Source organism: Aphelocoma coerulescens, chromosome 2 (assembly GCF_041296385.1).
Source record: "Aphelocoma coerulescens isolate FSJ_1873_10779 chromosome 2, UR_Acoe_1.0, whole genome shotgun sequence".
NCBI lineage: Eukaryota > Metazoa > Chordata > Aves > Passeriformes > Corvidae > Aphelocoma > Aphelocoma coerulescens.
This window is the reverse complement of record NC_091015.1, coordinates 44,812,018-44,838,731: the sequence shown is the minus strand read 5'-3', so window position 1 is coordinate 44,838,731 and position 26,714 is coordinate 44,812,018. Positions and strand designations below refer to the sequence as shown.

At 38.2% G+C, this 26,714-nt stretch overlaps 1 protein-coding gene across 8 annotated transcripts in view; it reads left to right on the top strand.

Moving 5' to 3' along the window:
- TBC1D5 (TBC1 domain family member 5) overlaps positions 1-26,714 on the top strand; it is a 337,427-nt gene that overhangs the window by 279,796 nt on the left and 30,917 nt on the right. For all 8 annotated transcript variants that reach the window (XM_069007252.1, XM_069007244.1, XM_069007246.1 and 5 more), the window contains 2 exons: positions 13,020-13,119; positions 26,485-26,564. In XM_069007252.1, the coding sequence (XP_068863353.1) occupies positions 13,020-13,119; positions 26,485-26,564 (180 nt within the window). The remainder of the gene's footprint in view (positions 1-13,019; positions 13,120-26,484; positions 26,565-26,714) is intronic.

Genomic DNA, 26,714 nt, shown 5'->3' with positions numbered 1-26,714 from the left:
CCTTCCTCTGGCTCAAACAACATCCTGTAGCTCAAATGAAAGAGCTGAAAAGAGTAGAAGAAAAAATAAGTTTCCTTTTTTAGTTTATTAGAAATACTTGCAAGTTTCTTATAATTTAATGAAGCAACAGCTGTATGCATGAGTGGCAGCTTTGAATCCTAGAGCTCCTTATCTTTTTTGGAGTGATTCATTCCAGGGAAAAGAAACTGTACTGTGATAAAAACTGGAAGTTAATTGCTTAGAAAAAAAAAAGATTAATAAAAACCCAAGTGGCTCTGCAGTGCTTTTTCTGTCATATTACGAGCATTAAACATGTATACAGAACAGACCTGTGGGGCCATTTGGAATATTTTAAAAATGTCAATGTAAACTTGTCTTTCTCTGGTACAAAAGATTCAGATTCTGCACTGAAGCAGAATGATACCACTTGGAAAAGGCAATAAGGACTTCAGACATTATTGGGTAGCCCTAAACTGTCAGAATTTAAAAATTACGAAAATCAGGAATGAATGAGACCATCAGCAATGTTTACAAAAGGATCAAAGTGACTTAGGATACTAGAATTGTGACACTTCACAGCAACCATGCTACCAGCAGAGGTACAGGATTTGCTCTGTCCATCCTCTTTCCATACATTAATCATGAAATTAATGTTTCAGCATCCCAGTGGCAAAAAAAATACATACCAGAGGGTCTGTGTTGGTAACTTGAGCTGCCCCATTTTCCTGTCCAGGGGGAACTTCATCTCTTCATCCTGCTCTTTTAAGATAACACCATGAAATTACTGTCCATTTCTGTGCAGAGCTGAAAGACCTGCACTGAACTCTCAACAAAAACATGGGTGTGGATGAGACACATGCCTCTAAACCAGGCTGTTGTTTTATTTGGGAGTTTTTTGAGCTGAAAGGGTTTCTGTGTTTGGAAGACTATTTTTTCCCCACTGGAATAAGTTGTGGCTATGCATTTAATAGCTTGATTCTTATTTTTGTCTGCATTTTGTTAAATCAAACAAGTCCCTATAAAAACAGCAAGACTTGTACTTCTGTTATTTTAACAATGTAGTATAAATGGTGTATATTTAGAGTCCCAACATAATCACTATACTTAAATTTTACCTTCCTTAAACTCTGAAAAATTAGAGATTCTAAAGCCCTTAAATAAATAATCCTGCTCTGGTCTACATCCTCAATCATGTTAGGAATCACAGCAAAGGTCAAATACATCCAGCCTGACCAGAGGAAGATTTAGTGAAACTATTTTGCAACTGATGCTTAAAAAGAATTTAAATGAGTATGAGTTTAACAAAGAGTGTAGGACTTTGAGAGTCCTTCATAAAGGCCTGTGTATGTTGAACTGTGTGTATTAAAAAGCTTATTCAGGCAGCAAAATCAAGAAGTATACTTATGTAAGTACATCACACCTAATCAACTCTTTCAGTAAGGTTCAAGCAAATATGTTATAATATTGAAGCATGGAGCACAAACTTTAATTAATTGCAGAATATCTATATATTAATCATTCCATATCCCTAACCATCCCCATATGCATTCAGCAATACTTGCCACATTGTTTCAGAGTGCTCGAAAATCATAAAATGGTGAGGCTATTTCCCTGTTTGCATTTCTCTTACATTTGCCACAGTGGACTTATGCAGTCTTAAAGGCCAGCAATGTGTGTAACAGATGGGCAGAAAGTCCCTCAGATGTGATACTGAATGTAATGGAGGAAATGGGATTCTCATTTGCCTATGTGTTTATTTATAACTATTTCCAAAATGCTTACAGCCATACAATCTAAATTAATGTATCAGTTTTTTATTTATGAAGAAATTTTCCAATATTCTTAAATCAACAATCTCAACAGCAGCACTGAGAGAAGCCTTTTATCAGCATTTCTGTTCAAAGGGATAATTTCTAGTACCCTACAGCTCTTCCTGTTCTTATCTATTCCCTTACCAAGTGGAATACTACCTATTTTCTCAGCTGTTCAGTGCCTACCAATCCACATCAAGTTATGCACAGCTTTTTGCATTCCATGGACCTTGCAGATTTTTATGGGTTTCGTTTTTAAACTGTCTCTTGGCAGTCCCAGAGTGCAGTGCTTGCAGGTGGACTTGTGCAGGCAGCAGGTAGATAAGTCTCCCATGTCTTGTGTCTGCTGGCAGAAGTTTCTTTCCATCCCTGCTTTCCTTGTCTCCAGGCAGGAGCTTTCTCCATTAGTCATATTTGTCCTTCCCCATCTTCCTACTAAGGAAAAATTGTCTGATCATAGAAGTGGAATATTTTTAAGAGGAAAATGTACCCAGGTTAGATGAAAACAAGTCTTTCTCATGCTCCAGTAGTACAGTTGCTGGTTTCTAGCTCTGAACAGTGAGGCTGGTGCACCTGGAAGCTGTTCCAGTAATAGGTTTGACAGTGGGAGGTTCTTTGGAGAATTTCCAAGCCCGTGGTCCTTTGCCACTAACGTCTCCAGGCAAGGTGGGATGTGGCAAACCAAGCTGATTCCAACAGCGTGACACTGGCAAATAGGCTTTGAACTGTTCAAGATGGAAATTCTACAGCAGGACCTGGTGATTAGAAGCTGTTAGCCAGAGTTTCAGCTCTTTTCAGGACTTTAATTGAAATTAAATATATCTGTCAGGGTGTAGGGAGATCCTCTGAGGCACCATCTTTCATTTTCTTCCAAATTTTTTAGCTTTAAGAGACAATAAATCAAATAAATTGATAATCATACATCAAGGCAATAAAACAGCTATTTTGCCTCAAAGTCACCAATCTTAGTAGAGTTTATAAATAAATATGGATTGTAAATGGGTAGTGTTTATTTGTAAAGAATAATAAATAAACACGTAAACTCCTAAAACTAGGGGGCAAGGAAGAGGAGAGTTATTCTAGTTTGGAAAAAGAGGATAAATAATTGACCACAAATTCTTGTTTCTTATATTTCAGGAAAGCTACAGATGCATAATGCAGTAAAATACACATATGCATGTATGTCACCCATATTCAAATTCAAAAACAGTATGAAAACCATACTTCTTCTTGCATTTAGAAAGTGTGGGTCTCCTCAACAAATGCTAACTCAGAATGCTAGAAATTTGGATGTTAGAAAAAGGGTTCCTGGGTCATTGGTTATTCAGAATCCAAGTTGCAGCCCCTGTCAATTTTGTTGGGGCTTGTTCTCTATTTTGAGGGTGAATGTAAAGTACGGAAAGGCTGAAATTCTTATTCCTTTAATACTTTATTAATAATCTCTTGGTTCTGTTTATGTGTGCATAGCTTGAAGAAGCATAGTGAGATGCCATGCCTTACTGTGTTCTTACAGAGAACACACAGAGGAAGTAAGGATTGTACTAATGGCCAAAAATATGTGCCTTTGCAGGTGAATGCCTTCTAGCATTTTAATTTATTGCCAAATTTGTCTTGATCTCATTCTACTTGAACATTTTTATCTCTATTATAAAATTCCTTTCTTGTCTTTGATACTTGTTTTCAATCAGAGCACTCTGAACCAAATAATTTGTTGTTGTTGTTGTGTTGGTACATAACCTGATTTAGCTTGGCTCCTAGGAGTCATAGTGGATATTTTGTTGACGTTTCCTTCATTTTTCATTTTATTTTCTTATTTTTTCCTAGTCCCATTCCCCCCACCCTTTTCAGAGGGTTGTCACAGATATATGTTCACAAAAGATTTGGCAGTGGCAGTTCTGTTTCAGGTTTTAAAACAGGTAATTACTCTTCTGCATTTACTTCTTTGAGAAGAAGAAGATAGATTGTACCCTGAAATGTTTTAACTTTGACAGCACTACGTTTGAAACCTAGACTTCTAGGATTACTGTTTGCCTAATTCATTTGTGCTTACTCTGATGTCTTCTGATGTATTTTGAGCTGTACAGTACTACCAGAAAGCAAAATTGGAAAGCAACAGGTCAAAGTAATGATGACAGAGAACAAAAGAGATTAAAAAAAGAAAAGGTTTATAGAAAAGAAAAAAGGGAAGGAAGACATTCCTACTTAAGTTATCTCATACCACACTGGAATAGCAGTCTGAGTTAAAATGGTGTGGAAAAAAACAAAAGCATGAGCAGGAGTCAAAGTGGTATCAAATAAAAACATGGTTCATGTTTGCTGTGCATACGATCTAAAGGAACAAAATGCAAGTTTGTAGAACTTAGCTGAAAGTACTGTGCTTAAAATGTTTAACATTTATGAGAGTATATTCAAAATAATACAAACTAGGCAGCTGTGAAGATGTGAAGAACACAAAACGAGTTATGTGGAAATACATTAAGCATGGGGATATTTCAATTAGCACATAGGCATATAAATACTGTCAGATAATGGTTCAGCACAGAAAATCAATACATAACCTCTACTTCTGCAGGAATTAGTATATGAAGGAAGTATCTGAACTTCTTTATGTCCTCCCCGGGTAATATATTAATATCTGCAAAATTTCATTTTGTGCAAAAATTTCACGAGTACCAAAAATTCAGTGTAAAAGTGACAACATACATTTCACCTCTGACTCTGATGTGCTTGGTGCACTTTCATCTAATCATTTCATAGCCCCTTCCACAAAGAAGGAACTTTCTCTTAACATCTGCAAAATAAATGCTTTATGAAAACTCTCTCAAAAATTCCACCTTTTCATCAACAACAGTTTGGCTCCATGCTGAAGCCATGTCTAGAAGACTGACTAATATAGCCATATTGTTTCTATGTCCTCCCCATATGTGTGTCTCCAGCCATCTGTTGTCTCTTGGCTTGCACTGTGAAGTCCTTCAGAGAAGCGGGATTTTTCTTTGTGTTTGTACAGCACCCAGCAGAGCAAGGCCTCGGTCCTGATGAGGGACTGTGAGTGATGCAGTTAAATAATAGATAAGTTAAATTTGTAAATAAAATAAATTAAAAGTTTGGGTTAAGTTCAACTGTATGTAATTCAGTGCTCAGAAACAGGGGTTTCTGGTTTAAATGTCAGCATATGCTGTAGACTATTCTGTGGCTGGCATAGAATATAAAAAAATTATGGGGGTGTCAACCAACATTCAGCTGTCAGAGATTCAAGATTATAAGGTTAAATCTTGTATTTAATTCTTAGATTAGAAAATGAAATAAATTCTCACAAAATGGAAAGAGTAACCACTGCTTTTTACTCCAGGGGAATTTGCTTTAAATTAAATGAGAAAGTAATTTATGCCTTGCATCTGAGCCTTGTTTGACTTGTAAACTGCTACTGACATCCAAAAAGTATACTATCTGTATAATTTATGAATAAGAACTTATGTACTGGTAAGACCCTTAGCAAGTCCCTGACTTCAGGATTTCCATGTATCAATGTTTTTCCCATTATTTTCCTCTAAATGTTTTGATAACTCAAATCAAAATTATTTTCTAATTTGCCCTGCCAGTTTGCCAAGAGCTATGGGATGTTTCCTGAGTGCTATTACTATGAATACTGAAAAAACTGAAAATGTGACTGGGCAAATTAATATAAGAAAAGTAGCTATTAACTACAGGAAAAAACAAACAAGCAAACTAAGAAACCCCACAGCACCTCTAGCTCAAGACATTGCTGATGTGCAAATCTGTGTAGTCTGGAAGAGTATTCTGGGCAGTACTGTCACATGTTTATATCATGACATCCTTTTTCCTCCACATTTCACTGAACTGATCGTTGACCGTCATCAGAACAGACCCCAGGAAGACTGGGCTCTTCTGCCAACTCAATTCTGCCACTAATTGGTTTTTTTATGTTTTCAATTTCAGTATTAGTGCTTAAATGCCCTAAATACCTTTAAATACTCTTCTCTTTGAAGGTAGTTTATTTTCCACAGCACTTAACATTTGGTAGTGCTGCCAAGTTAATTCTTATCCAGGATTCAGATATAAGATTAATGGAATTTTGCCATTCTGAGAATACGTGAATGAAATGCTTGGACATACATTGTTGTAAGTTTTGACAACAGAGTTTGCTTTTTCTTGACTTTTCTACATGATAAAACAGACAGAAGCACAATTTTTCTTTCATTTCCTGAATAGTGAGACTGAAAACTAAATGGTATTGTGAAAGAAAGGCATTACAGTCCTGATTTTCTGGGTTTGTATTCCCTGTTTTCCATACTTCTGTGTTAAGCTACATGTCATGTATTTGGGAGAAAATTTGTTTAAACTGATAAAAACAATTTTGAGAAAGAGTGGCTTCTTCCAAAACTACATGTCATCAGACCTTGTAAAGGATGCCAAATTCCAGTGCCCTTACCCAGGTCTGCAGCCCATATTGCAGCTTGTAAAGCCATGAGCTGTAAAAGGATAGGATTACAATGTCAAAACTGTAAAACTTTCTGTTCTTGACTATACTGACCACTTTCAGTTATTCACAGCTGTTTTTCTGATGCAGTAAAATTTGGTGAAAAATGGGGCATGGGAGAGGTATTGCTGATCTCATTATGAGCTCAGGAGAGAAGGAAGGATATAAAAAATTTATTTCCATACCTGTCTTTGTAAAGGTGAGAAGATAGATGAAGGGTAATAAAAACAGAAGAACAAGCTTTGGACAAATGGAGAGTACCAGAACTGTGTAGACTGGGGGAGAAAATAGCAAGGAAATGTCAAAAAATTAATCATAAAAGAATTAGTTCTCATGGCAAAAGAAAAAAAGGAAATGTAACAATGTAAGCAAAGTTCTCTGTGTGGATAAGAAGAAAGACAAATATGAGAAACAAAAATGTAAGTCAAGTTTTTGCAGATTCAGTCTTGCCCAAACCAGGAAAATAGTTAGAGATGTGTCTATGAAGGCACTCAAATAGAATCTTGCTTTGACTGGGCACATAAATCCCAGCCTGCTTTATATTGTTAGTGAAATGTAAATCAATGTAGCATCACAAATAAACGACTTCCTTTTCATTCTCCTGTTCAGTTCTAGATGTTACTGGTTATCTGTAAGTCTCTACATCATCTACAGGGTTGAAGGTGTGTAATAGTTTTTTTAAAACCCTGGGACTGAATTTTCAGAAAGTATTAAGTTGTTTTTCTGCAAGATTGCATATGTAATTTTGCAGATCTTGGTCTCCCATATCCGATGCAGTGATTCCTTAGTTTGATTTGCTGCTTGATTTGCTTCTCTTCCTCATAATGCAGGTCCCAATATTAGAAAATATTGAGCTTTATAGAACATGTTGATTGGTAAATTGACACTGATTTTGTATTTAGGTTGAATGAGTTGGAATTGTTGTTCGTGTGTTTCTGGTGCTGTGCATGTCAAATCAGCTGAAAGGGCAGTTTCAGCTGCAGTGTTGGTCCAGGCCATACTGGATTTCTCCTGACTTACATTTGATGTGTTTGAAGAATTTATAAGTCTCTGTTCATGCATAAGAGAGACCAAATCAACACTGCTATGGGTACATAAAATAAGAATGATATCCAGGCTACTCATTTTGTTAGCACAATGAAAAGTTTGCACTTAGAGAAAAGTGCGGTGTATACTGCACTGAGAGCATCTGGACTATGCTGGCTATCAATCAGTTGTTTCATCTAATACTGCTAAAAAATTTGATGTTAAAATACTGAAAAAAATATACTTTTTCCTGAGGGGCTTTGTGATTTTGCTGCTTACATGTACAGAGCAATCTTAGAAAGGTACTGTGAAAAGATTAGTCTTAGAAATGTACAGAAGAGACTTCTGCTTAAGTTGCTACTTGGAATAAGACAATCACTAGCATCAGCTCAGGTCAGTGACTTTGAATAGAAACTACCTCTTCTGTAAGTAACCTCTTCCAGTCCTGCACTGCTCTTCTAATGAAGAATATTTTCCTAACGACCAATTTGAATCTTCCAAGGTTCAAATGTTTTGACCCAGTTTTGGGCCATAGTGCCTTTCATAACATCTGTGAAGAGTTTGATTACATAATCTTTGTCACTTCGTGTAGTTGCAGGCTCCCAGTAGATTCCCCTTGAGCTCCTCTCACCAAAATAAACAAGTGCTGCTCCTTCAGCCTCTCCTCCAGACCTGTAGCCTTCATAGCAGCCCTACCCTGGGCCCTCTCCAGTTTCTCATTTTCCTTAAACTGCAGGCCCAAAGCATTGTTAAATGTGAGGACTCTCACATTTAACTGAGTAGAGAGGGGTGTAATGACTTTCCTGGATCTGCTGACCACATTGATCATAATGTAGCCCAGTGCAACTGTTTACATTAGTCATGAGAAGAGAACTTTATGATAAACAGCTCAACAGCCACTATAGCCTCTATATCCTTTTCAGCAGATCTGAAACAAAAGGTTCCCTGTCTGCACTGGTGCATTGGGATTTTTCTTCTCAGGTGCAGAATTTTACACCTATGAAAATTTCTAAAACAGAAACCTCGAAAAGGCTTCTCTTGTCTAGGCTTCATGTGTCACATGGTGTTTGTGAGTTGAAGTTCCACCAGTCAGCACAGCAGCCACACCTCCCAATTTTGAATCATCTGAAAATCTACTCAGTGTACATTGTCTCCTTATCCAGCCTGTTGATGAAGATACTGAGCAGTGTCTTCATAGCAGTCCATTTGTTACTGTGCTCATTTCCAAACATCAATTGGACATCGAGCTATTGACTCTGCTCTCTAAGCTTGGGTTTCTGAACAATCCAGCCTGCCTACAGTCCTTTCATTCAGCCCATGCTTCATCATATTATAAGTGACAGTGCTTTTGAAAATAAGTGTCAAAAGCCTAACTAAAGCAAAAATCCATTGCATTCACTTCCTTCCCTTCATCTGCATGGCCAGCTATTTCATCATAGTGGGAAACCAGGTTGGTCAAGCATGATTCACTCTTGGTAAATCCTTGTTGACTTTTCTTGATTATTGTCTTGTCCTTTACATGTTGGAAATTGATTCCAAGAGGACATGCTCCACGATTTTTCCAAGGACTAAGGTGAGGCCAACCATTGTATAGTTCCTTAGATACTCCTCCTCACTCTTCTTTAGTATGTGTGTAAAATTAACCTTTCTGCAGTCATCAGGGGTGTTCTGTAATAGCAGTGATTTTTCACAGGTGGTAGCCAGTGGTGTTGCAATCACCCTGTCAGTTTTTTCAGCAGCCATAAGTATATCCCATGTGGTCCCATGTATTTGAACACACACTGCTTCTTCAGGTATTCACTAACTTATGTTCCTTCTCCCTCCATAGCCCTTTCTCTCCTTCTCAAACAGTATATGCAGGGTTCTGGGAACAGAGTTGGCCTAAAAAGTGAGATGCAAGTATGGATTCAAGTGCTGCAGCCTTTTCTGTGTCATCTGTCATTGTCTTACCTCCCTTAGTAAGCGACAGACCTACATTTTCCTTGAATCTCCTTTTGCTGCTCTGCATACTTGTAAAATTCCTTCTTGTAACCCCTTAATGTCCCCCATTAATTTTTGCTCCAGATGGGTTTTGTCCTTCCTAGTCTTGTTCATTTGCCCAAACAATGATTGTATGCCTGTCCTTTGTTTCCTGACATTGTTTCCACACAGGTGCTCTCCATTTCCACCATTTCCACCTCCATATGTGCTTTTCCCATTTTAGTTCATTAAGAAGCTCCTTACTCAGCCAAGCGGATCTTCTGCCTACCTTGTCTGTATGTGCTGATTCCTCCTGTATTTCTGGGTTAGGTCCCTGTTCTGTGGCAAAGTCCTCCCCCCCTAGGTTAGCACATTATCTGTTATCTGTTCACAAAGATTTCTTCCCTGTCTTTGCCAAGCAGACGTGTTCTCTAAGTTGTCTCTCCTTATCAAAATGGGTGCCACAAGTAAAATAGTTGAAGCCCAGCTAATACCACCAAGTATCTAACCATATGTGGTCTCCTCGTGCACCTGCTGCTCTCCAGGCTTTTCCCTTTTGCCATAGGATTGAAGAGAAACACCACCAGGGTTCCTGTCCCCTTCACCCTTGCTCAGGAGCCCTAAAATCGCTTTTCGACTAAAATGGTTTCACATGACCCCGTCTCTGGTGTACGCATGAATAAGCAGGAAAAAAGTCAGAACATTAGGTGGCCCCAAACAGTCTTTTGCAACACCATAAACTAAGGCTCCATACAAGCAAGAAACCTCCCTGGTTGACAAGTCAGGCTGGAAGAGTCACCAGCCACAGTGGTGGTGGTGACTTTCCCTTAGTGGTGCTTTGATACAGTATCCAACCTAAATTCTTCCTCTGGGGGAACTTGTTCTTCCCCTCTGCTGTCTGGGCCCTGCACCAATGGGCAATCCTTCTGCTGCCAGAAGTCACAAGATTACTGTTCCCTCCCTCTGAGAAGTGCATGTCTTCTTCCCACTGTCTTCTTGCCTCAGTTGCACTTTTCCTGTCTATTGCATGAAGTTTTTTGCATGGAAAGATCTTGTCTATCACTCGTCAGTCAGCCCAATGCAATAAAACACACCTGCCTCTTCTTACAACTCCTCACCTGCTGCTGGGGAACTAAAACAGAGCAAACCCCCCAGCAGGAAGGTCACTCTCAAGAGTCTGCACAGAGGTTGTCACAGCACTGCTGGTGACAGCAGAGGCAGGGGTTATGCCCTGTATCAAGTCATCACCATTTGGGTGTTGTCTAATTGTGCAAAAAGCCCTGGGTCTCTTGTGTGCCAAGTGCCAAGTTAACCATCTTGCCTCTTTGCACATCCCACTGCCAGCACTCCTTGATGCCCTTCCCACAGGTGCCAGGTAAGTCAGGGACTCACTGGGAGTTCATTCAGCCTTGTGCAAGATTTCCCACTTGGAAAGGAGACCTCTTGCACTGTCTGTGATTCCCTGACCACAGCTCCCTCCTTTGTGCCTGCTGGGCCTGCTGAACACTGCTGCTCCCCATGCTGGATTCCAGTGAGTGGAAAGAATGGGGGATGTATTTTAATCATCACTGCTCTCACTTGCCAAAAGAAGAGGTACTGTTGTATAATTGAAAAGGTCGGTTTCAGACTCTGTTTGAGTGGACTCAGCTGTCCGAAAGCATTTTAAGATCAATTTGCTGCAGTTCTCACCTATGAGTAAGAAAAAAAATAGTCTGGGAGAGCTGGAAATATTTGTTACAAGAACTTAAATTTTCATATTCACCTGTAGGAGATAAACTGAGGTTCAATTACTGGCTAATGATTTTAGAATTTTACTGTGTTATTTTATAGTAGAATACTCAAATATTGTCACCTTTCCCTATCTTACAGCTGCACTTGCAGTGCCAGTGGCAGTTTAAAATTTATGGTAGATTATTTCTTGCAGTCAATAGTTGTTTGTACTAGAAAAAGGTCCTCTGCAGGAACATCACTTGAATAGAAATGTCAATGCAGATATGCTTGTATAGGCTGTGACAGAACTCCAGACTTTGAATGAAGTCACCTAGCAACTCTAAATTGGCAAATAAAATCAATCCCTTTGAGGTCTAAGTGATCAAAGTATAAGGAGAAAAACGTGAGACTATGTAACATAAAAAAATAGCAAGGAAAAATGTTTCATATCTATTAAGGGAAAAGCATGTAGGCAAAAAGTGATACTGCTATATCTTGCAAGTGTTACAGTTACGTTGCTTTTTATTCATCAATCGCTTTTGGATATATGATAAATTAGTGTGAAGTATCCTTTATTTGTCTCTGACTTGGTTTCTGATGGTGATTAAGATCACGTGTACCTTTAAATCAAGACTGACTCATTCTGTTTATTCTTGCTGATCAGTTTTGGCTTTTTTTCATTTGAGAAGTAATTCACACTCTAATGCTCAGTGATGTCCATCAAACAAGACTGTGATAGAACTTCAAAGCTCCTAAGAAAAACAGGAGGCTAAAAAGTTACTTTGGCTTTCTCTGAGTATCTTCAATTCAATTGCATACTTAAACAAAAACTTGCTTAATACTGTTTGTGACTTAGTTTTGAAGGAATTTTTCCAAAGGAGTGGTGACCTTTCTCTGCAGTATGTTCTTCAAAGTCAAGACTGGATGGATTTGTAAAACAGCAAACAAAGGCATTCAAAGAGGAATTCTTAGCTGAGGTAGTTCCCATTGCTTAGACAGGGCATGTAGCTGGATACTAATGCTTCTCCTGGGCCTTAAAATCAATTTTATTTTAATTCCTATTTTAAACTACACTTGATGCATATTTTTGTCAGGGTCCCTTCCCCCCTGCCATGTAGCCCTGGGAGAGGAGCCCTTGGGGGCAGAGACAGGGTTTCCCTTGTTCCTGGTCAGCCTCGTTCCCCATTGGTTGTTTTGTGTTCCCCTGCGCGGGCAAGGACCCTCCGGTCCCGTGATTGAGCAGTTCCTTGGCAGAGCCCCGGCCATGTGGCTGGGGAAATAAACATCTCTGAAACATCTAGCAAGAATCGGTCCATGTGTATCTCTTTTCCGTGGCCCTCCTTGTTTGATACGCGTGTTACAGTATCCACACTGTAACATATTTTTAAAACATAACTTGATAATTTAGAGTAATTGCTTTATAGTATGTGTGTTAAAAATAGTTTTCATCTAAATACTATGTAAGATGGTGTCTGAAAATGAAGTTGGCTGTGCATAGAAGTGTAGGGATTAAATACAGATAGAGGATGATGTTACAAAAATAAGTGTGCCAAAATGTATGGCAGTAATGCATCTTGAGATGTAAAACTAGGTCTCATGAAATATATGTCTTGAAATTCCAAAAAAAAAGGTTTCAAATGAATAACTGAGGAAATTACTCTGGCAGAAATTAGAATTTTTCTCATTTGCTGAGTTTGTTCAGTCATTACTGCGGTACTGTGTTTGCACAAGCAAAACCAGGTAGCTAGTCTATAAAAGAATTCTGAATCATTAAACTTTCTGAGGTCAATGTAGACAGATTTTTATTTAACTCTTTAAAAAGGAAAAAGCGTAGTACTAATAAACACTGAAATATTAAAACCAAACCCTATTTCCATGAAATGACAAAATTTTCCAAGAACAAAGGAACAGAAAAAGTTAAAAGAGGTCTAAGCATGTCAAGGTTTAACTTACTACTTTTACTCTGCATGATAGAAATTTTGTGGGTTTTAATGCTAATAATCTCTTAATTGTAGGAGGAGGAATTAGAGGCCCAGATTTCATTCCTACAAGGACAGCTAAATGATTTAGAAGCTATGTGCAAATATTGCGCAAAGATGATGAACACGCATCTTGGTAAGTGCAGTACCTTGTATTAACCTGTAAGTCTTTGCAAAGGCTCTTTCAATGCTTGTATTAGAACTAAAACAGTATTTATGTAGTACAGTGCATATTATTTTATAAGCCATGATGAAGATTGAACTGATGTGCTCAGTTGTTCTATCGGATGCTGTCAGCCACTGTATCTTTATTCTGTCATACTTTTAAACTTGGGAGTAGGATAGCTACTGATGATACTAAAAAGAAGCATTTTAGCACATATGCCTTTAATTTCTTGTATTGTAAGAGACTTGCTGGAGCTCAAACCATGTGAACTTACAGTTTTGAAGTCCATTTGCAGTTCAACAGTCCCACAGTAATACTTGATGTGTGCAGCAATAGCTGTATAAGATTCATATACTTCCATTAAATGTAACATCTTCATAATCTATGATTACCTTCGATATGTTAAAATGTGTTACTATAGGCTGGCTAGTTTTTAGTATTTGTCTCAGACCAGAAGAAATATAGTAAGATAAAAGTCAGTATATAGGGAACAGAATCAGCAAATACTCCAGTCTAAAATTCTGCTTACATATTGCCAAGACAAATCAGAGAAGGTAAACAAAAAGCTTCACTCAGATCAAGTGTAAATATGTTTAACCAGGTTTTGATAAAAGTGGTATTTTAAACTGTGTTTAACTGAACTCTAAACATTAGTATATTTAGTTATGTGAAAAAGCCCCATTGATGGGAAATCAGGGCAAAACTGCAATAATTTTAAGATTTATTTATGGTCTGCAATATCTGAGCAAAACAAATTAAAGCTGAATATTTCAGTGGGTAGAACTAAGCGTGTGATATCTAAGTTTGCCAGGTCAGAAGGTTCAGATGCGAAAGCCATATTGTATTTTTATTTTCTTTTATGTGGGTGTTTTACTAGCCACTGTTACAAGCCTAGGAAAAGCTATAAATATTGTATTGCTTGAAAGTTGGGAATCACAGCCTTGAAAAGCCAAGTCTAAACCTCTAACCCCAAAAGCTTTAGTCTGATGTATTGTGTTGCTTTTGTGAAGGCGCATGACTGATGATGAGATTAGAAGCAAGCAAGGGGATAAATTATTAGCTACTGAAATGATGGGGAAAAGATTGGTGTGTCAAGAAGAAAAGCTGAAGTTTCTTTCCTCTGGGAAAGAAGATGAGGACTGTTTAGTAAGGGTATCAGTTCCAAGCATAAACATTTCACCAACTATAGCTGCACCAGAGATCAGAATAAACCCAAAGCTCCTTGAAGCAGTCTACCTTTCAGCACTGGATTCATGAACTGAAAGCATAAGATCTGTGATCATATCCAGGTGTTAAATTCTTTTTCCCTAATATATTGGAAACAAAAACATGGAGGGCCAGTAGTCTCCCAGGATCATTGTGGAGTGGTTTGTTACCCTCACAGGACAGGGAAAGCCATCCATTAGACAGCTTTGGCTGCGGGCTGTGCTGGGTGCATTGTGGCACCCCTGCAAAGCTCTCAGAGCCTGCCAGCCTAGTCTCTTCCATGTCTACTCCCTGTACTTCTTCACAATATTCCTGCATGTCTTGTCACCATCATGGACTATTAACTTTGTAAATTCGTCTTACACTAATATGTTTATATCCTATAGAGATTAACAGTTATGAGTGATAAACAGAGCACGAGAGAGACAGAGACACCACCAACCTTCACAGCCTCTGCAGCTGTAGCAAACTGATGAGTTTAGGTATCCCCAAATCAGCCAGCAGATAATCCACATGAAGGCAGGAAAAAAACCCGCCAGGATTCTTGCTGATGTGCAAAATCCCATCTGACCTGAAATCTGTCTGTCCATGCAGCACATGCCAGCAGGCTGTGCAAGAAAATGGATTCTCTGCAGCACCACAGAACACCCCCAGAGGATTATCTCCAGTGTCCATACACTACTCAGGGCTTCAGAGAAGGGCAGCAAAATAAAACTCAAGGGCATATCTGGTCATTTCTGAAGGGAAGAGTTAGCAGGGGCTGCTACAGCACCTGATCTGATTCTCCCCCAGGTATCTGTTTACCCATAAAAATTGCTTTGTTTCAGAAACTGCAGAGCAGATGAGTTATATCACTCCTCTTGTAAACTGCCAGAACACTTAACTTCAAGGATATTACTTCTTTCTCTGCGGCTGAATTTTTCTGACTTCATCACCCAGCTTTTGGTTCATGTAGCATTTTTAATAGCAAAGTTGAAAATCCTCATTTAACTTACCTACATGCAGTGATAATCTCTCAACACTGTCTTTGCTAAGTAGAACACTATGTTTCATTTTATGTGCATTACTTTTTAGACCTGATCACTTTTGTGGTCTTCCTTTGAATTCTTCAGGATTTTCATAGGTCTTTTCCAGTGGGTTAATCATATCAGGATATGCTGTTCCAGCACTGGGCCCAGCAAAGTAGTTACTTAGCACAGGGAAGGTCATCTCTCTACTCTCATGTGGCATTGCTCTTTTTAAATATTTTTAATGCAGCATCACATTAATGCTCTTTGATACAGTGATAGTTTGAGGTGATAATATGTTATGACCTTCAAAATTTGGTGAATCACAGCTTTCTAAACAGGGACATTTATCCTGTGGGTAAAATCAGGAAATGTTTGTTTCCCCATGTGTTCCTTGTATTTGACAATATTAAAATTCACTTCTTGCTGTTTGGCTTTTTAGATGAATAATTCAGGTAACTCTGTGATGTACTCTGTTTTCTTCTACTCTTCTAACTGCAGACATAACTATCATACATTTAATAGTTGTCTAAATTGTTGATAAAAACATGCAGGAATATAAGAGTTGAGGCACCTTACAGAACTAATTCTTTCAGCAAACAGCCAACATTTTTATGAATTATGAATATGTCAGTCAAGCAGTCAGGCCTGCCTTTTAAATTTGATAAAATTTAAGCTGCTTATTCTTAAAAACTTCCCTTTTTTTTAGATTGATGTTGTAAACCTTTCTTTTCAGACATTATTACTCAACCAATATTCTTTTTCCTGTATGATGCATTGCATTTGCAGGTCACTTTATAACAAAACAATATTAATTTAGGCTTATAAAAATGCATATCCTGTGATCATTTGCCACAAAATTATCACAATGTCAAACGATTACAGAATATTCTGCTTGTGGTTTATAGTGAGACAGTTGAGGATTTTTTGGCTGTCTTTTCTCAAGGTTCTTTCCGTTACAAGGAGGATCCAGACAACAGTCAGGTGCAGTTACTTCATGACAGAGATGATGTGTTGTAGCTGAGAAATTTTCAAAATAACCATGAAATTATCTATCTGTTTTGAATATGAGGGATAGAATGGCAGTTTTTATTTTGTTCATATATTCAAAGATGCTTTCATTAAATGTTTATCTCCTTCCGTAAATAAACCCCACAGTCTACAACATGGCAACGACATAATTAACTGCTTGTAATATCAGGGCATGTTACCATGGGAATGAATGATGATTCTGAAATATTGCTACTTAGTGCTATGGGTAGAAATTAGAAATAGGGGTTTCATTATTGAAATGGAGGAAAGTCATTCTCTGATCTTTGTCTCCGTCTTAGGGCTGTGTATTAGAAAGAGCTTTATTTTCTTCCCTCTCTGCCTTAACCACTGGAGTACTGCTAAGGGGAAATTCCTTTTAATGCCTCCAAGGACAAATGTTGAAATTTAGGTATGTAAACTGGAAATACAGGGAAGCAGATTTTACTGCTGTTCCCACCTGTTTTCACAAGCTTGTCATTGCTTTCAAAAAAAGAAAAAAATCCTGTGTTCAGTTTTTCTGAACATTTCATTACTGCAATGAAGATACATTCAAACTTGTAAAGCTGTCATGTGGCTTTGTTCACAAAATAAATGCAGAATATTACTCAGCTAATAGTGAAAAAGTGTAGTTGCCATAGTTATCACTGCTCCAGCATTATCACAAATACATTTTCCTGATGTTACTTTCTCACAAACACTGGCCTTTTTCAGGAAATAATATGTGTCACTGGTGATTTCAGAAATATGGTCATGTTCTTTAGCATTTTTCTTTTGGGAGATACTCTACTGTTAGTGCATGTAAATTCCTCAAGGCTCAATGATTCAGAAAGCCATAATGCACCATTTAAGTATCACAATATTATTACCTGTCATAACGTTACTTCTTTTTTGAAGAATTTTGATTGTTTCCTCCTTTCTTTCACTATATGAAAATATAAGCATCAAGCTAGCAAGTGCATTCAGAGAAAGATTTCTCCTGGTAACTGGTAAATGTGACATCTGTCTGATGTCTTACAGTAGATCATGAAAAATTTGTCTTGCACACAAACAGCACTCAGAGTCTTATAGTATCTCCTGGAAGATTCCTCTCTTGTCCTTCACTTTGGACATGGGACTGAGTTTGAGGTGCTGGTTCAACATGATGTCAGGTCTCAAAGAGCAAAGCTTTGTTACGTCCCAGGCTCAAGCCAACCAAGCAGTGTTAAATGGCAGGTCAGGTGACATCAGCTAATGACACTGTCATCTGACACCATCTGCTATTCCAGTATCTTTAGGGTTTGAACCATGTCTGCACTAGGCCACAATTAAAGTGCAGATTCTTAACAAAAAGTAAATTAAAGCCCTGGAGAAGTATCAGCCCTCCATAGGCAAGTACCAATATGAGAGATTGTGGAGATTCTTTATTAACTTGCCAGTTTTGTTCCAAAGCAAAAAGTGCTCAATTCCAAAGTGTTGTCTCTTTATATGGGACAGGAACCAATCCATCACTGTTATCTGAGACAGAAGAACCTACCATTTTTTTCCAACAGAGACATAGTTTCAGACCTCCAAGTGTGGGAAAGTTTACCAAATAATTACACATGTAGCACAGGAAGTCCTTTTCATGAGGGGCAATTTAAAGGAACATTGGTTCAGTATTAACTTGCATATGGAGATCTTTATATAGAAACTTTTTTTTTTTTTGATGGGCAATTTATCAGATTATAAAAGTAGAGAAACTAAGGTCGTTCCACACTTGCTTTAGCTTAAGGGCAGCACTATAAGCAGAAGGTTGCTTCCCCAGCTAGCTGAGATTCAGAAGCAATTTAGCTGCTTTCTTGCTGCATAGAGCCTCAGCTAATAAGCCCTGAGGATTCATACCAGCTCTGCAAAGGGTTAGCTCACAGGGTTCTGCACAACACCCTAGAAATATGTGCAAAGGTACCCAATTATACAGAGGAAACATAAGTCTGCCTGGTTTTATTAACTCCACCTTCATACTGTTACTGCTTAACTTGAACCAGCTGCCAGAAGGAGATTCAGGTGAGTCTCAGAAATATGTTCAATATCCAGGTTTTTAAATCACTTCTTGTCTTGGAGGCAACATCACAAAGACCTCTTACCTCTGACCCACATCTAGTAAGTTCATGCTTAAGCATCATGGCTTCACTAAGCCAAAGCCAATAAATCCTTCTCTGAGCTACCCATACAGGGCTGTTGGCTTTTCCTAATGGTGCATTTTCCAATTTCACTCCTGCTATCTGTAATATGTTGCTATGTCCTTCACCAGTATTCCAGTACATCTCTGCCCCTCCATCCAGGATTGTGGGAGGGATGTGGAAAAGTGAAGTTTTCATCTCCCATTCTTCTAAACACCACCAGCATCCTGCCATTGGAATGGCATATCAGCTCTCAGCTTTCATAGGTAGCCTGTAAAAACTGTATGTATTTACAAAATGCCCAGAAGTTATGGCATCATGGTAACAAAAAAAAATGAAAGCCAATCTTTTGAGAGTTCTTTGGATGGGACCATAGGACATGTCCGTGCCACAAACATCAAGCAGTGTTGGCACTTTGTAACATCCACTAGCACTTCCTGACATCTCCCAGACAAATATTATTTGGAAGACTTATTAAAAATGTTTCAAGGCCACCTTCTCACTGTGATTATTGCAAGCACCATGAGCAAGGAAGAAAAAATATAAAAACAAAGAAATAAAAACTTGAAGGATATAGTTGCTAGTATTATTTTAGTTGTGTGAAATTAAAGGTTTAATTAGACTGATTTCATTCCTCTTTTAACAGTCAGTACAGTTGTTATAAGGATGCATTGTATTATAAGGATCATTTACAGTGGGGAAAGGAGAGGAGAAAGTTGATTTAATGCTCAATATTTAGGGACTGACATACTGACCTATACAGGTCTGGACACAGTGCTTGTTAAATGTATGCAAGATAGTACTGAATTCTTGTTTTATGTATCATATGATGAGATGAAAGGTTATGACATTTTTGTAAGGATAAAAGGAAATGGAAATTATTTTTCTGCCCTGTGCTGAAATGAAATACTTCAGCATTTGTTGAAGAAGTAAATGCATTAAATGAGTTCTCTTATGCTTGGGACATAAATTAAATAATCCGTGGTTTATAAATCCAGTGTGATTAGAAATGCTATCAGTAAAAAAGGCCACATCAAACACAGGCCCATCAGTCTAAGAGAATTGCTGTATTTGGTTAGGAATAATGATGTAAGATAACCTGTAAAAACAGCCTATAAAGAAAGGACATTAGCAAATTTATTAAATTAAATGTAGGAATGTTTACTGGGAAACAAATATTTGTTGTATAGCGTAAGTCTATACAACAAATATTTGTTGTGTACTAAGTATACAGACTTGCTTTCAGACTGTCACTTCTGGTCATTTTACAGATATATATATATATGAAGAATAAAAGTGTAATTCTTCATGCCCCATGAATTTTAACCACCTTTTTGTCTCTTAAGGGTAGCTCTTAAGGTCAAAAACAACTGGTTCAACTCAGAGCCTACTGTGTTTCTAAAACAGCCGTGCCTGTCCTGAAAGTCCAGCTGTGGTAGGCACCCACAGATGCTTTCATCCCAGTAGTCTGAGTAAAAAGGAGATTAAAATAATGAAGCTTACACAGCCCCTCATTACCTGATAAACAGCTTTCCCTGCAACTTTCAGTGAATTCCCATTGCTTCCTTCCTGCTGCTCGGTGAGCATCTCCCTCATACTAAAGTACACTGACTATCCACCTTTTCCTTTCCAGCGTCTCTTAGGCAGTGGTTTCTCTTCCAATTCCAGCTTTAAGGGAATAAAACCTTAGCAGAAGCTAAATTGTTGTATGACTAAATTGTTAGTTTCCCCATTCTTTCCATAAATATACAGATGTAAGGTATATGTTAAGCATAATCTGCTTACCATGTGTAAATTAGAGTTCACAGCTAAGAGTTGATCGTGTCTTTTGGCAAGGGATGGACAAAATGGCTTCACGACCCTACCAATCTCCTTCTTTCTACATCTGCAATTCTGTGCCTTGCTATGAGTTGATGATTGGTAACTTTTTACTACATATTTCTCTGATGTCATGAACATTACCACACTTTAAATATTGATAGTGTTGTTGCTCCACACAACACATGAATCAGAAGTATAAATACATCACTCCTATTCAACACTGTATAAATACGCCATTTATATTCAAATAAATGTTTTAAAGAATGCTGTGTTTCACAGATAATTTCGTGCTTTGGATTTTTAGGATCTTTAAGTTCTTTAAGACTCAAATGTTGCTATGTGATGCTTTTAATGTAATTGTTACTATAAATGTTGATGTTCACAGTGAGATAGGTAAACGAAAGTTAGGCTACTTAGCAGTGTTGCCTTCATTAACACTTAAATCACAAACACTATTGTTTTAGAAGGGAATTTAAGTCCTCTCATTCACATTTTTAATGCTGGATGGAAAATGCAGTAGTTGGAAACATCCTTAGCTGCATTATTAAACAGCAGTATCACTATGTCATACAACATAGTTTTTCCAGAAAGGCCACAAACCAGTGTTGAGGTGTAGAGTTCATTTTCCTGCTCAGTCAGACCTAGTACAGGTAGGAAAGCAGTATTTGTTGTGAGAGAAAGATTGATTATCAGAAGCTAAAGTTCCAGTCTGTCCTTCCAGCTCCCTAATGTTCTTGCTATCACTAGTATATTGTGCAGGAAATGTTGGAAACATTTTCTGTAAACCCTGATTTCATGAAGACAACCATACAAAAGTACTGGAGTATGAGTCCAGAGAGCTGGCTGTGCCTTGACATGTATGGGAACACTGGGATTTTTTGGCTTTCCTCTTTTGGAAAAATGAGGAGGTGTAGTAATACCCTTTGTTCTCTCCTTCCTCCTGCCTGTGGTGCAAGTGAGAAGGTACTTTTGCATTCTGAGTTTGAGCTCCCTTCTCAGTAGTGAAAAGCAAGGGTGAAAAAGTCGATTTAACGTGACTCCAGCACTGTTGCTTGTTCACACGTCATTGATCAGGAACTAGTAGTAGAAAAGCAGCATTCCTAATAAAGCTTGCAGCTATTTCGAGTTGGCTCCTCTCATCAGGAGTCATCTTCCTGGAAAGGCCCCACAGAGACCAGCTTAAAATAGAAATCATTAGGAGAGAGATGCGCTGCACAAAGGCAGCAGTGCGGGAGAAAACAAAGAACCTCAGAGAACAAAGGCGTTAAAGTTATTCCTGTGTTCAGTTTTCGCCGCATCCGTCTGATTTTATGTCAAGTCTTGGTCTGTGCCTTCATCTGGCAGGGTGTTTGTCTCCCACCTCCTCAGTGGAAGGGAAGAGGTGCAGATCTGTCTTCTGGATGGATGGGCATTAAGAGATGCCTGAGGGGACCTTGTCTACAGCAGATAAGTTTTCCCATTCATTTAGTGCAGCTCTGGGTGGGTTTCTTGCTAGATCTGTATTGAATGCGAGCAAAATTTTCAGCGAAAGTTACTTTATTTAATAAGCCTCTGAAATAATTATGCCAAGCCTAACAGCTTTTCCGCATTCAGAGAGAAAAATTTTGAATAGCCCCTTTCCCTGGCCTGGGAACTCAGCAGTGACTGCTCACATCATGATGCAATATAGAGCATTTCAATCTTCAGAGAGCATAAACTTTCTCTAATTTTCCTGCTAGAAGCTGCTGTGGATGTTTTCCCTCTTTCGTCGCTCTAGAGAGGGTGATAGCATGTCTTCAGTTTAAAATTTAGCAATTAATTTAGGGGAATGAAACAGAAATCTTGATTTTTTAAGAAATTACTTCTACAGTGAGTTTGCATGTAAAGTGATTCACAATTTGCCATAACTGTAAGAACAAGAAATAAAAAAAGATATTTCATCATAATTTTTAGTTGTTTCAACTGTTGCTAACAAACTCACTACCTGCTACAGTGTTTCTTCGTATTTTGTAGAAAAGAAGAACATGAATGCAATCATTTGCATGTTCCTGCTCTGTAGTTGTAGTTGGATTTAAAGTATATCAAGGCAGCTGTTCACGGTCTCACCCAGGAACTAATTATTGATTTACTGATCTAGTGTCTATCAAACTTAAATGAGTCTGCTCATTTAAGAATAAGTACCCAAAATTAATTCTAGTCCATTACATAAAAGGCATCATTTTAGTTCTGAATCTGGTTTGAGGGCATCCATCAAAATGGATGATGTTGCTGACTTCTGAAGAGAACAACTGGTTCTACAGCTCTGGTACTTCTGAGGCTTAGTCAGGATCAGTCAGGGTATGACAGTTCATTTTGTGATAGTCAGACATTTGTTAGCACTATTTTGAACCAAATCCAGAGTCTTGTAATGGCTGTCTGGTATCTCGTACATCTCACAGCAGTGCTCTGATCACCAGGTGAGAAGCTGCAAAATTCACTTATTGTTTTCCTCTATTAATAACTTCACTGAATGAAGAAATATTGTCTTTTTCTGCAGAAAACATTTGGCATCAGCTAAATGAAATCTTGAAAGAAAGGGAAAAAAAACCAAACAAAGCAGTCAGGAATATTTGACCTTAACCTTAGTTTTCTATGTAGCATAGGATTTTGATAACTTTTGAATAACAACAGCTATCCCAGTAGATGGATACTTATAGCATAGAATCAAACTGGACTCATTTTTGAATAATACAGAAATCACATAATCGGTTTGTTTGATTCATTGTATCAGTGGGGTTTTTTTAAAGGTAAGAAGGTGTTTTCACTTCCAAATTGACATCTGCAGGGGTTTTTAAAGATAGTTACTTTTTTATTAAAAAAAAAAAAAATCTGTGAGGTACTGATATAGAGCAGCAGATGAGGAAACAAAACCAGTATGTGGCCAATTCATTCATATACATGAATCACTTCTCTCAAAGTACAGTAACATCTCCTGTGAAGTAAGAATAATTAAATTATACATCTCAGCTTAAAGTAAAAGTCCTTCAGCTGAGCAATATCATATCACATATGCTTCCTAGCACTCTTGAAATAGTATCTTATAAAGTATTTCTAGTTGCAAGGGTATCTTTTGAGATACAGAAAGGTAAAATAAGAAGCTTTTCTCTGCACACGAGAGCTTAGTTTCCCTCTTCATCTCAGCAACTGAGTGCCCTATGAGGTCCCCCCAGCAGTGGGAAAAGGCTTGGATGAGAGTCCCACCCCAGGAGGATGCTGCGCCCTGGCACAGCCGTTCACAGGAGAGGAGCTGCAGAGCACATACCAAGTTTCTTGCCATCCCTCCTCTTCTTCCCACCTCTCCTTCTAGTCCACATGGATTTCAAAGGGTGGTCCCAGCAGAAGGATGTGATCAAGGAGGCACTCATGCAAAATCACATTGCCTGTATGCTTCTCTCATCTAAGGATTACTTTTTTTATTCTTCTCATTAGCCAGGCAAGAAGAATGAGCACTGGTAAATTTGGTTTCCACATATTTGAAAGTTAAAAAACTTTGCATTCAAAAGAGATGAGGGCAGCAGATTAGAAACTGTATGCAGTTCAAGGACATATTTAAGAAAAGGATTCACTGCCAATTCCACAAGGAATTCCACCTTCCTTCTGTTTCATTGCACTAGAGAAGGACATCCCAATTTATGCCTTTATGTTTCAGTTGCTGCTTACTGGCTGTATTTCCTACCTTCTTGCTCCTAATGTCTTTTCCTCTAAAACTGCTATTAAAATCTGGAATTAATCTTGCTAAAGTAAATATGTGATTACACAAACATTTCTATTAATTTTTAGTGCTGGGTAGATATCATATTCCATTCATAAATTTTTAGAAATTTCTCAGTGTACTGTCTCTTCAAACATGGTTATAGCTGGGTTTTGCAGTGACGATAGATTCTTTTCCACTTTTTTAAAACATTGACTTATAAATCATCTCTAAAGAACAGTAATAATAGTAGAGTATTTCCACATCATATGGAATACCTTTCAGCTTTTGTTTTGCTCTTGTCCCAATTTTTTAGATTTCCTTCATTTAGTCTTCAGCAGGTTGGAGGTTTGTTTTGAATTATTTTCTTGGTCCATCTGCTTAGTCTGTATGCATACCTTAGTTTTTTAATATATGGTTTAATTTATGTGGGGATCAAACACTATGGAATACTTTTCTTTCTAATGCTGAGAAATGGAAAAGACAGTTGAATTCAGTGATTCGGGCTGTGGTCAACCATGGCTGTCCTGCCTATGAAGACTTTGGACTTCTGATGTTTCAAATTCTGAACCTTTAAAAGAAAGAAATCATGCATTCTTTGTTAAACAGTGGAAAAGAGAATGTAAGTTATTCTTTTATAAATAAATATTAATATATTTTACTTAGCAAGTTGAGAGACTAGACAATTTAGATGTAAAGTAAAAAAGCAAGTAAAATGTTGAATCAATTGTGGGTTGTCTCAATTCAAGATGCTACATATTTGCGGAAAGATCTGCGGGTTTTTTATTTCCAGCCTTCATAATGCAGTGTCTTTCTCATGTAAAGTTTCTGTTAGACATTGTTCAATTGTACAGCCATTTGACAACTGTACATTGCTGCAGGACATTGCCTCTGTCGTACAGTAAATAACGTGGGCATAGATCTGCTTGTTCACGTAGGCTGCTTATGCAAAGCTGAGTACCTTCCCTGATGTTCTTGACCTTGATCACATCACCTTGACTTTTGTCAGCTATTGCTTTTCATGGCTCTAGCCTCTTTCATTCCTTCTATGTCTCAGATTGCTTTTTAGTGGTTCATCTAGTACTTAGGCATGGATACTTTCTCCGCTTTGCCCTTCCCATTCTTCCTTTATATTCATTACTGATTTCTGGCCCCAACTCAATTTCAAACTTGTGTTTATACACAGGTTTTAAATCTACCTCTCCACTTCTAATCTTTCTTCTTGTCCTGTCTCCCACATCTCATTATTTTGCTCTTTATTCTGTAAACACAAAACTCATACCAAATTACAGTGCTTGTACTTGAAACTTCATATTGTGTCACAGTTGGCAGTGTCATCATATTCATCCGTGTCAGGATCATCTGTTACAGCAGTTCTGGCTTTTCACTGATTTGGGGCCTGAACATGCAGGACGTTTTTAAAAATAAACAAATGCAATGCAGGTGTGGATTAATGGTACAAAGCTCTAATTGTGAAGTACCTGGGATACAGATACTCATGAGCAGCAAAGCATTCTTCCCCAGTGAGTGTCACTGGGGGATTTGGGCTCAGTTTGTGTATGTAAGACAGGGGGGACACAAAGGAGTATCCTGACATTTTCAGTTGACAGATACCATCTCATTCTGCCAATCTGTCACTAGGAATCTTTACTGTTTTCTTAAAGAGGAGGAAAGTAGGAGATAGGAGGCCAGAGAATGATCTGACATAGTTTAAAGAGTCTGCAGGGTTGTTGGAGTTGCAGTTTCTCTGGGCTATCTTGGACTGTAGCGTTGCCTGGGGTTGTCTTCCTGCAAACACTCTATGCTGGGGTAGTGAAATGCATCCTTGACAGACCACACTGTGTGGGTATGGAAGGCAAGAGTCTCCTGAAGTGTTGCTACTGCACTGCTCCTTCTGTCAAAATTTTGTTCAGCCCTGGGTCTTTTACCTAAAAGAAGAGATTGGAAAGGGAATTAATCTTTTTATAGTCCTTCTATAAAGAGTATTCTAGCATCTGCAGTGGCCATGGGACCAAGATGAAGATTGCTGTGTTTCTACCTAAACCCTTCTGTGAGATGCAGCAGATTTGTCTGGTTTTGAATGCTTTCCAGAGCATTTTCAAGTTCAAAACTGTATGTAACACAGAGGCTGGCATGGTCTTCTAGGGGCCAGTAGTAGCCTGAGTCCCTTGGTACACAGGGGCAACAGAAGTCCTGCAGGAGCAGAGCATTGCTGGAGGCTTCCTGGCAGCAGTGCCAGGCTCAGGCTGGCCTCACCTCTGCAGCTAATAAGGTTGTCAGTCTCTGGGTTTGGATATGGAATGGTGTTTACAGCTCAAACAGAAGTCTGTTTTGAAAGCATCAGTCAGCGGTAAGTAACAGCACGTTAGAGTTTATTTAGGATGTTTTCTCTCTTTACCTTTCTTTTCTTTTGATGTTACAGGAAATATTCAGGAAGTCATTTTGCAAGAACGCTTGGAAAAAGAAGATGAAATTCTGGTTTCTTTGGCTGGTTTGAAGCAGGTACTACTATTGCTTAGCTTAACCTTCTTGTGTCCTTCAGAGCTATTAATCCTTTCTCTTGTTTTCTCCTGTTTTATTCTTTTTGTATACTGCTGTTTTGTCCTCTTGTAGCTGTTTTATTAGTGCATCAAACCTTGTAGTGTACTTTTA